The sequence below is a fragment of the Equus przewalskii genome, chromosome 2, assembly GCF_037783145.1.
Source record: "Equus przewalskii isolate Varuska chromosome 2, EquPr2, whole genome shotgun sequence".
Classification (NCBI taxonomy): domain Eukaryota; kingdom Metazoa; phylum Chordata; class Mammalia; order Perissodactyla; family Equidae; genus Equus; species Equus przewalskii.
Window position 1 is genome coordinate 90,521,661 of NC_091832.1, and position 12,460 is coordinate 90,534,120.

Genomic DNA, 12,460 nt, shown 5'->3' on the forward strand with positions numbered 1-12,460 from the left:
TTAAAAAGCAGTTTTAGAGGAATATTTCTATCATCTTTGGTGGAGAGCTTCCTAAGCCGAGTATGAAAACTGGAAGCCGTAAAGCTGTGTATTAATAAAATTTGACTACTAAAAAATGTAAAACCTGTGCAAGACTGTGCATACAAAGTCTTTAAATAACCCCAAGATTCCCTCGTTAAAAAAAATCTTATTAGAGCCTCAATAGATATGATTAAAAAATATAAATAAGGAAATAAATGAAAAATTATGATTCTACCAGTACTTAAATATCTATAAAGTGGTTACAGTACTGGGCTGAGCCTCACCAGGCCAGATTAGTCCAGTACAAAGAAGATCATATTTCTGTAGAGACAAAAACCTGCCAGCAGCCTTAATCCCTCACAAAACCTCAGACCACATGCAGCCATTAGCCAAAGTAAACATGAAAAGAAAAGGAGCATTGGAATTGTCAGTAAATTCTGCAAAGTTGAAATTCAAGCCATCAGTTTCGGTAATTCCCAGAAATAACGGCCACATCTAAACACCACGTGGCTTTATGATTTTACAATTGAGTCAATGCAAGGGTTTTAGGGATTTTTAGAAGTATGTCATTGAGGTAGCACATACACCTTTGTATGTAGTTAGCTTTTAAAGTATTTATTCAGCCTACGTGAAGTACCATCAGGGAATTTAGGATTGAAAACCTACATAGAGTAGGTTTCACTTGATCTCAAGTGAAGGCCCTAAGTAGCTTCTAAGAGACTTGTAACACTCTGAGCAAATGTAATCTGGTAGTTCCATCCAGCTGACTGACCTCAGCATGTGAATAAAGCCAGCTTTAAGCAGCTATAGTGGTGTTTAGTTTTGTCCTGAATCTACAACATAGTAATTGCAAATTTACTCTCTTTCATTTGTAGTGACTCCAGGTAGTGGGCTGTTTCCATGTGGAAGGCTGGCCCATGAAGAGCTTTGCAGGCGTGAATTGGGGTGACCCCTAAGAACCTCTCCTAGTGAAATCAGTATTCTAGTCCATGTGTCAGCCACAATGACGTGTCGACTTGGTTTATTTGCACCTGGTATCATATCCTTACTAAAGATCCCCTTTAGAGGCCCTAGAAGTGAGAGGCTGTTCTTTACATAGTGTCATGAAGAATAGGGGCAATGACCTAGATAACTCAGACCCAAGAAAGTTACCACTTTTGCTTCAAACTATTCAGTAACAGGGGCATTGTGGTGAGAGTATTGGAGAGTGGAGGAAAAACACTCCTGGAATTCTCTGTACAGCCTCCATTTTCCCTTGGTTTGGTGTGAGGATACACAAGGTGTGTGAGGGTGTTTACCTTGAATTAGGTTAGGTAAGCTTTTTTATGTTGGCAAATAATAGTAGAGCTCATTAAGAAACCTTTTTGGGGGGTTGCTTTGGATACTCATTGTGGGAGAAAATTGCCTTGGAAATAATAAGTAGAGATCTGTAATTGAATATTCCTAGTGTCTGTGTGGGGGAAAGAGAGAGAGCTCGCAGACAGATGGCATAAAACTGGACATTTTGGGGCCGGCCCGGTGGCACAGCAGTTAAGTGCGCACATTCCACTTCGGTGGCCAGGGGTTCGCCAGTTCGGATGCCCACATGGCACCACTTGGCAAGCCGTGCTGTGGCAGGCATCCCACATATAAAGTAGAGGAAGATGGGCACAGATGTTAGCTCAGGGCCAGTCTTCCTCAGAAGAAAGAGGAGGATTGGCAGCAGTTAGCTCAGGGCTAATCTTCTTCTAAAAACAAACAAACAAACAAAAAAACTGGGCATTTTTATCCTTTGGCCATGAGGTACAAAGTGCCTTTTCTCCTCCTCTGGGGATCTGTGAAATGCAACCTAGAACTGTAAACTGGGCTAGTTGGGAAGGGTCTGCGTTTACCAGACCAGGGTCAACAACCCCTAAGAGAGCTGGTGAGAGCATGATCATGACATTGCTGGTACCAAAATCCTGGGTTCAGTTTAGGCTCTTTTCTCATATACAAGACAGCACCAACCCAAGGTAGCTAAAGAAAGAGAAAATCTAACTCCATTTCTGGCTGTTCGATCTTAGAATTAGACCTGGCTATGAGATCTGGCATAGAATTGTCAAAAGTAGTGTCATTGTTTGCTTGCATGTTACTTTGTCCAGACATTTCATTGTGATTTTCTCCCTCTCTCTTACCCCCTGACCCTGCCTACCGCTCTCACAATAGGTGTAGAAGACATCGTGGCAATAATGATCCCTGAGCCAAAAGGGAAGGAGATAGTAAGCTTGCTGGAGAGAAACATCACTGTGACGATGTACATCACCATCGGAACCCGGAACTTGCAGAAATACGTGAGCCGCACTTCGGTTGTGTTTGTCTCCATCTCCTTCATTGTCCTGATGATCATTTCCCTCGCATGGCTGGTCTTTTATTATATCCAGAGGTTTCGATATGCAAATGCCAGGGACAGGAACCAGGTGAGTAGCAACAAGTTTTAAAAAAAATTATTACAAAAGTAGTACATATTATTGTATAAACTTTGGAAATCACAGAAAATACCAAGATAAAACCAAAATTACCTCTTATATCCCCACTCAAGATAAATGCTCTTAACATTTGCTGTATAGTTTTTCAGATCTTTTCCAAATCCACATATTTTAATGGTTTACTAGTATTGTTCTATAAAGTAGAGGTGCTTTGTCCTATGTTTCTTTTGCTCATTTTTTGGACAGTTATTTATTTAGGCACATAATAAAGAGAGAAAAGATAAGTGAGCTGAGTTTATGCTAACAGTGTCAACATAATTTGGGAAGAGCCAGGATTTCCTCCTTGTGAACAGAAGAAGAAAAGGAGATAAAAAAAAGCTATTTTAAAAAGCAATTAATTTTGAAACAGATAATGTATACACATGGTATAAAATGGTATACAGTGAAAAGTAATTGCCTTCTCCTGACTGTCCCTCAGTTATTCAGTTCCTCTCTCTAGAATATCTTCTTTCAGGGATATTTTATATGCTTACAAATGTGTGTGTGTGTGTGTGTGTTTCTAAACAGATGTGATAGCACACTTAACTCTGTGCCCTTATTTCTCACTTCATCTTGGAGATTAATTCATATCAACCCTCAATCCAAGCTTCTCATTTCTAATGACTGTATAACATTTCATTTTCGGCATATGTCACACTTATGAAATCAGCTCCTATTAATGGACATGTTTTCTCTTACCAAAAAAAAAAATATATATATATATATATGTGTGTGTGTGTGTGTGACACTGAGCACATTTGTGAGTATATCTATAAGGTAAATTCTGGAGGTTTAATAACTAGGGCGATGGTATGTGTATTTTAAACTTACTGGCAAATTGTCTGTCAAAAAGGTTGAACCAATTTATACATTAACCAACAATATACTAATACTGTTTATACTAATGTATACAACATCAGTATATTAGTATAACACTGTTCATACTAATATACACAATAATATACACAATAATAAGCAATTACTGTTTCCCCAAATTCTCACCAAAAGATTGTTACAGCTTTTTGTTGTGTGCAATTTGATAAGTAAAAAATGGTATCACATTTTTCTTGTCATGAGTAATGTTCAATATCTTTTCAAGTTAAATAGAAAACGTAAATTTTTTTCTATAAAGTATCTGCTTACATTATTTGGCTACTTTTCAGTTGAGTTGTTGGTCATTTTCTTATTGATGTATATCGTTCTTTATTAGTTAAAGCAGGTAACCTGTTTTGTGATAAAGGATTCCATTTTTTCCTCCCAACTTTTCACTGTGTTTGATTTATGTGTGGTGCTTTTTGTCATGCAGAAATTCTGGAGTTTTCTGTAACTGAATTTATCAATCTTTTTATATAGCTCCTGAGTTTAATATAATAATAATATCTTCTACAGCCTAAGACTACAGAACAACATTCTCTCATGTTTTCATCCACTACTTTTTTTATTTCACTTTTGTGATTAAATCTTTAATCCATACAGAGTTTATTTCAGTGTAAAGAACCAAGTAGAGAGCCAACATTTTCTTTTTCAGATGGCCTACCTATTTTTGTAACTGGTATTTATTGGGTAATCTTTTCCCCCTCATATGCAGTAGCCCCATTTAGAATATATTAAATACCCATGTGTATTTGGTTCTATTTCTGTGCTCTCTAAACTGTACCTTTAACCTGTCTATTCATACTCTGGTAACATACCATTTTGAGTACTTGAGCACTGTAATATGTCTCGTATCTGTGCTAATCTTACTTTATTGCTCTATCTTCACTTTTTTGTGTGTCTATTTTTATATAAATTTAGAATCACTTGTATCTAGTTTTCTAATTTATAGAATAATGTAGAAGGAATTTATAACCTTTTCATGTTGAATCTTCCTATCCAAATATGGTCAATATTTTCCTTTTATTCAGCTATTCGTTTGGTCCCTTAGTAGCATTTTGAAATATTATTTAATCTTGCACACTCTTCTTATGTTTATTCCTAGGTATTTAATCATTGTGTTGCTATTATAAATGAAATCTCCTTTTTTCTTTTCTTTTCTTTTTTTTTTTTTTGGTTGTTGTTGTTAAGGAAGCTTTGCCCTGAGCTAACATAGTGCCAGTCTTCCTCTATTTTGTATATGGGTTGCTGCCTCAGTATGTGTAACGAGTGGTGTAGGTTCACACCTGGAATCCGAACCTGGAAACCCAGGCCCCTGAAGCAGAGCATGGCAAACTTAACCACTATGCCATGGGGCTGACCCGTGAAATCTCCTTTGTCGTATAGGAAGGGGTTTGATTTTTGTATGTTAATTTTGTACATATTTATAATTTATATATGTAATTTTATAATTTATGGATTTTATAGCTTATAATTTGAATTATTATAATATTCCTATTATTATTACTTTAATAATAAGAGCAATGTTATTATTACTTTAATAATAGTAATATTATATAGTATTTGTCATATGTAGGCATTTTGTAAGAGCTTTATATTTATTTCCATTCTTAATCCTCTTAGTAACCCTATAGTAGATAATTTTATTGTTCCCATTTTACAGAGGAGGAAACAGAGGTTAAATAACTTGCTCAAGGTCACATAGCTAGTTACTAACAGAGCTAGCAATTGGACCAGGCAGCAGGGCTTCAGAGTCCATGATCTTAACCACCACATTGTAGTATTTGTGATTGTTTATATTAGTTTATCAGGATTATTAATGTAAAATTAATGTGATAATTTACTTCTTCCAAACTTTCAACCTCCTATTTTTTCCTATTATCTAATTCATTGGCTTGTACCTCCAGGATCAACTAAAGTAATAGTGCACATATCCTCCTTCATTCACTGTTTAGTGGGAACATCCTGAATTTAATGGAGTTGTTTTTCTCAGTTCTCCATTTCGTTATTTTTCTCGTGCAGTCTTCTAGGTTGAGAGATATATTTTATCATGTTATGTAAATGTAAACTGAGTTCTATTTTATTCAGAGTTTTTAATCAAGAATGAATGTTTAATTTTAACAAATACCTTTTCAAGAGCTGTGGTCTGAGTTTTCTCCTTTGATCTATTAATGAAAGTGGATTATATTAATGGATTTCCCAATATTGAATCATCCTGAATTCCCAGTATGTATTATTCCTCTAACATATGCTGGATTGTATTTGTTAGTACTTTATTTAGTATATTATTTATTTTTTACCTTAATATTCACATGTGAGATTTGTACTTAGCTTACATTTTTATCATTTTTAGGTAATCATTATACTGGCTTTATAAGAAGAATTTACAAATTTTCCTCCATTTTCTATAGTCTAGAGCTGTGGTGTCCATCATAATAATCACTAACCATGTGTGACTATTTCCATTTAAATGAATTGTAATAAAGCAAAATTTAAAATTCTGTTCGTCAGTCACACTAGCCACATTTCTAGAGGCTACCACATGGCAGTGCATATATAGGACATTTCCATCATCACAGAAAGTCCTATTGGACGGCCCAACTCTAGAGCAATATAAATAGCCCTGGAATTAGCTGATTGTTAAAGTATTAGTAAAAATTTTCCATAAACCAGTAAGGTCTGAGTTGTTGTTTGTTTTAAAAGGATGACTCTAACATACCTTCCTCTTATGGTTATAGTGAGAATTAAATGGGTTAATGTATATTATTTTTTAAAGCCTCTGAACTCTTTTTAAGCTCTCAATGAATGGTATCCATTATTACTATTATATATATCCCTTGACGACCACTTACAAATCCAACTTTGTCACTTTCATTGAATATTCTGGAACCTAAGTGGATACTTACTACCAGTTAGACACAAAGCAGTGAAGATAGATATAGAAGTAATATGTTGAGTTCCACTGGTTCCTAAGGGTTACATATGAAGAAACTATACATATATATATCAGTTATTGCTAAGATACTCAGCTAGTCTGATCATGATATATAGAAATGATATCCCTATGTTTTTGAGTCTGTAGACAATCCAAGCAATCATTGGGCAGTTGAGGCAAAATGAAATTTTAAGCTTGAATTAGTTGAGTAATTATTTCAGTTGCTGATTCCCTTTGTGCAGGTGGGTGTAGCTTGCATGTCTCTCTAGCACATGCATACTCTGTGATGTATGTGAAAAGCAAATTGGAAGTGGATAGTATAGAAGTGGTTCATAGAGTTAAGTTTTTATTCTGCTCCCATTTTATGAACTTTCCTTGAATTAAAGATGTTACCCTCAGGGTCACTCAGTGAATTAGGATCATGTTAAAAGTTAGCACTGTTTCCTGATCTAAACACACACTATACTTTTAGCCCTCTGATGGGAGGAATAACATATTATTTCTCTTAGAAAAATATTTCTCTTTTGATGGACAATGCTCCATTCCATTCAACAGAAAGTTACAGCTGTGCAAGCTGTAACTATAATAAGCATCGGGTTAACATAAGTCATTTATTTTTATTAAAGCCTTATCAGTCCTTCAGAAAGAGTGAACATCTCAGGTTAGATGTAGGCTCACAGCGATGGACGATCAAAGGTGCTAATGTTACATTGGTGAAGTATCCAACCATTCAGGTATGGAAAAGAGTGACTGAACTTGAATTAGCCAGATGAGCACCTCAGTCTCTGCTTGGCTTTGTGCAGATCACAATTAAAGGAAGGTCACCATCATCTTACATGATCACCAGCCCTTTCATGTCACACTATGCCTGGAGAAGATCATTCCAATGCAGTTTCCCATGGAGTAAGATTTGCTAGATGCTCTTTACATTAGTAACCTCACAGCAAGGTCTTTTGGATGGTGACGTGGAGAATAAGGGGTGCAACTGAAAGTGGAGAAGGAGATTTGGCTGGTGTGCTGTGTGTCCTAAAGCGACTACACCAAGATAAACCTAGTGCAAGATAATAGTTACAGGCACCAGCTCTGGAGTCATGCAGGACTGGATTCAAATCTTTGCTCTGGCAATTCCTAGTGGTGTGACCTTCACTTTTCTCTGTTACTATGTTACTTCACCTTTCTGTGCCTAGATTTCCTCACGTGTCAAGTGAGAATGGTCATGTGTCAGCTCCACAGGCTTGACGTGAGGGTCAAATGAGAAAATATGTGTGACAGATAGTTAGAGAGTTGTTAAAGAGACAACCTTAATGGATAAAACAATTCTTAGAAAATTGTATTTCCCCAAAAAAATTAAATAGCTCATTTCTTATATAACTCATACGGAGTTAAGTCTAGATATGGGCTTTCTAGCTCAGGTGACACAGTGTGAAACAAAATGGAATCTTTTTTTCATCTTTTCTCCAGAGTTTTGGGAAAAGGAAGGCATATAAATAGACTACAGAGAAAAAATTGGCTTTCTTGGAGAATAATTTCTCATGCAGCAGTGTTTTTTAATTAACAACAATAGTGTATGCACACAGAAAAAAAAAAGACAAAATAAAAGGGTGTGCCTTTAAAAGTAAGTTTTCTTCCCACCTCAAACTTCCTTTGTCAACTTCCCTTCCTCCAACTCTCTGCAGAGGCAGCAACTCTTAACACTTCCCTTTCCATGCTTCCAGAAGTTTCTGTGTCTATGCATAAGAAAAGTTATTTTCCACATTTATAACATAGACAAGGACTTTCCCTTCACATAGCTTTTATTGTAGTGACATCAGCAGGCAATGCACATAAAACAAATAGGAGCCCAGTTGGAGAGCTATATAGTGGTCACATGACAGGTGATGGCTATGGACCAGAGTAAGTAAGGTGGAGAAGCTCAGGAGGGATTAGATTAGGACAGTATTTTAAAATCTTGTGGGTTAAATATAGAATATAAAGAATATGTCCTAGTTTATACCTGGTATACCAGCCAAATTATTAATAACTCATTATTTTACTCTCACAAGTGTTCCAGTTTGGATAAATCATATGGTTACCATATGTGTGAGAGAAGGAGAAGAATCAAGGATGCTATTAGGTCAGTTCTCACAGCATTAACTGAAATGGGAATGACAGAAGAAGAGATCCTGAGGGGCTGGGGAATCCAGAATTTGGGTCTGGAAATGATAAATTCTAGAAACTTGTTAGATATATAAACAGAGATGTCAGGTAGGTATTTCAGTATGCAGGTCTGGAGGACAGGAGAGAAGAGCCAGAGATAGAAATATGGGAATCATCAATATGCGGTGCCATTTAAATGGCCAGGACAAGGTGAGCTCCCCTAGAGAGTAGGTGTCCCAGAAGAGGTCTGAAGACAGCCTGGGATGCGCTGATGTGGCCTCACGCCCCAGTCTCCCTCTATCACATCATTTTATGTATTCTATTTTCTTCTCAGTTCTTATCACTACTTGAAACTGTTCCCTCCTTGCCTCAGACCTCACCTTCCCCATGTGTGCAGGCACTCTGAGGAAGGTAAAACAAGGAGGCTGGTTTGCAGAGACCAAGCACAGCCTCTCGCCCATCTGGATCCACTGCTCCTCTGCTCAGGATCCACTGCTCTGCAGCAACCTTCTTTACTAGTGATGCTTGTCTTTCATATAGTCCTGTCATCTTATCTTCCAGGCCAGCCTCCTTTGGGGACCCTTATCTGTCAGCCAGTCTGTGTGTGCCTGAGTCCAGCGATTGATTGTTTCCAGCTATCTCTCTGCAGAGCTGAAGGAGGTGGCTAGACTCCTGTTTCCCATTTCTGAGCAAGCTCTGTGACATGTAAGAGCCTGGTGAAGCATCTCATATCAGTTAGGATACAAGTTGGCCCAGAGCACACAAAGGACCTTTTGGGGGCTGCTTTTTATGTCACATTCCAGCCCAGTGGAGTCTCACCTCTGACCAAGTCCAGAATATTCTGTTGCATAATCAGACATAAACCGAGATCTAAATCTGACTCCCCTAGGCAGCTTAGTAGGTGAGGGTCTAGAATACTGTCAAAGCTGGGGTGTCAGAGCTGGGACCACTTAAAAGTGAATAGGGTTTGTATCTAACTGTGATTTTGGAGCAAAGAAGAATCAGGGTCTTGGGCAAGGCAGGGTCATGAGGCAAGAGGACAATCCAGTGTGGTAAGAGCATATGAGCATTTGGAGTCAGGAACCAGATCTGAATCATAAAGATAGGAGCAGAGCAGCCAGAGCAGAGCAAGGTGGGTCAGGAGAGGAAGCTGAGGGAATGGTACTTAGGTGAAGGAGGCTTTTCTATCACACTTACACCTGTGAAGGCAGCAGGACACTAGTAAAGGCACCGAGATGGAATGGGAAGAGCAGTTGCGAGCCACAACCCGCTTTTCTGAGATGGAAAGGCCCTATAATGATTAGGAAAAACATTTTGCTGGCCATTTAACACAGGTCAAGGTGACCTATAAATACTATGACACATCTCTCTTTCTCTCCTCACAAGTCTTCATGATGTCCCTGGATGAGTACTTTAAGAAAATAGCCCATTGATGTCACCAGGGTGGACTTCTACACTGCAGAACCTGGATACCTCTCAGCCCTGAGAACCCCTGTTCCCAGAAGGGCTGCGGGTGGGAAACCACACTTGTAAGAACTAGGAGGTAGAAGACACCTGGCCATAATTCTACTTATGCATTTGAGAATGCTGACTTCCTGAACTCGGAATCATAGTTTTTGGAACTTAAAGGGACCTTAGATATAATAAGTTTGAGAGAGAGAAATGTTAAGTGATTTTTTTCAAGGACATACAACCAGGTTGGTGATTTCAAGTCAAAGTGGTTTCCACTAGGCCAATCCACCTCAAGAGTATTGAGATACTGGGGAGACCTAGCCCCTGGGGAGGGCCGCCAACCCCACCTCAGTCAGAGCAGTAAACACAGGAACTCCACACCATTCTACTATTGGAATGTTGGCCCTTTTTTGCGTTAGAAGTAAGGATTGATTGTTAAGTCCTTTCCAGTATCTAGTTTAAGATTTCCCACCTCAGGGGGCTTCACAGAGGATGCTAAGTATTCATATTCACTCTACCCACTTAATGACTTCTCATCTAGTGACCTCTTTTTGAACTTTGTGGGGGAGGCAGATACATGACAGACTCCTGATCGTGAACACCAATAGGCACTATGGGTAGTCTTCCCCTCCTCACCAAGAGGTTAAAGAGCCCTGTGTCCCTCATTTCCCAGATGTGCCACGTTTGCTACCATTCACTAATTCTTATCCTGCTTATAGAAGCCCTACAGGATGGCAAAGCCAAGCCAGCAAGCAGCATTCCTGCCATGGCAGATGATGCTCTGGGATGTTGTCTCACTGTCTCCTAGGACATCCTCTCTCAGACACAAGGACTGGGTCTCTGTCCTGAAAACCATGATACCCAGTAGATGGTGGGTACTTCAAATATAGGCAGATCAGATAAATTGTGAGGTTCTGTTTTTCATATACAATATTACCTTTGAGACTAATCCGAGAAAACCAGACCTGTTTTGTTTTGTTTTATGTGAGGCCTGGTAATGACATTCAACAAGGTTTCTTGAAAGAGTTGCCTTTCCCTGGGAATACCTTTCCTGATTATTTGCATGTACATGGCCCATGTCCATTTGATTTCATTTGCACATATCGGTGCTGAAGTTATGTTGAAACAAGAGAAGTAATGGAATTTAAAACAAACCTAAACTTCACAGTGAAAGAGAAAGGGAAAGGACAGGAATATACCAAGTGTCAGCCATCAAGGGAAGGCCTGCAGGCAAAGATGCTTCTGTCTCCTAAAGCGCAAGAACCAAAACGGTCCCTGATGTTGCTCTGGAGAAAGTTCGAAGCCCTCAAGGGGACAGAAAGGCACAGTGTTCATTGTATCCATGAAGTATTCAGTGAAGTAATTAGCCATTGATTTGCTTTTTTTAGGTAATTCAGGTCTCAAAGAATCTTTGCCTCCTGGTTCTGTTCTGCGTACATGAAAATCATGAGCCGGTAAAGCTTCAAATGACATGACCCTACATCCCTGATTTTACTATTAAGGGAAACTAAGGCCCAGAATGTTTAAGCGACTTGGCCAAATTCACACAGTTAGATAGTGACAGAAATAGGACTAAAAGTTGGATCTTCTAACTTCCGAGCCATGGCCTTCTCCCCTACCACAAGTCTTCACTTTATGAGGTCACCATGGTTTTCAGGATAGTCACTCTCATTCTTGTCTCCATTTTTCTAGATTCATGGAGTGGTGCTCTACGTCAAAAAAATTGATTGGACTGGCTGTGCAATGATTTCCAACTTATCAACCAGGCCTGGAAGGATCATTATTATGTATTAGAGCAAGTGAGGGAGTGTCTGAGTCATCCCTGGCCACATGAGGTTCCAGACGACTGGGACCAACTCTGTTTATGGTTACAGTGTCCTCCCTTCACCTAGAGCATAAGAACACTTAGTTATTTCCCACTTGGTGGTGGTGATGATGATAATCATGATTATAAAATACAGCTGTCAGGAAAAGGGCAAATATGATACAGAATTATCCAATCCAATGACATAGGGGGAACATAAACTCAATTTTGATACTGTGTTTTGGCATCCTTATTCCTAGTTTTTTATCACTTTCACTGCATTTCTCTTTATAACACAGAGGAGGGGAAGAGGAAAGTGTCTTATTTTTCTCAGTTTCTTAAATATTTAGGAGATAACTCATTTATAAGTCTTGGGTTGAATTGGAGTCTGTCATTGTTTGCCATCCTTGTTGGCATTTATAAGGGACTTTATTGTTTTAATAAATGGCTCTGTATTTATTTTCCATGAAGCTGTTTATCTTCACTGTTGTCAAGGAATCAGTAACCTTGGTAAATATTTTCTTATACCTGTTTAGGTAAAATTGATGGATGAATCTAATTACCAAGATGGCCCAATTCCTGGCAATCTTTAGTGAAAAGTATAGTATTGTTTGGGTCTGGTTGGGTTAGAGAAAATTCATAAGAGCACCCTAGAGAAGTGGGAGGAATCCCCGCGTGAAACAAAAGGCCTATACAAACCTGAGGTGGGTTCTGTGTCTTCCACTAGTGTCACATTACTCTGCATTTCTGAGAACT

At 38.5% G+C, this 12,460-nt stretch overlaps 1 protein-coding gene across 4 annotated transcripts in view; it reads left to right on the forward strand.

Annotated features, from left to right (window-relative positions):
• The window catches only part of RNF150 (ring finger protein 150), a 238,034-nt gene that overhangs the window by 141,150 nt on the left and 84,424 nt on the right, over nucleotides 1–12,460 (forward strand). For all 4 annotated transcript variants that reach the window (XM_070609043.1, XM_070609044.1, XM_070609042.1 and 1 more), the window contains one exon: nucleotides 2,206–2,456. In XM_070609043.1, coding sequence (XP_070465144.1) covers nucleotides 2,206–2,456 — 251 coding nt within the window. The remainder of the gene's footprint in view (nucleotides 1–2,205; nucleotides 2,457–12,460) is intronic.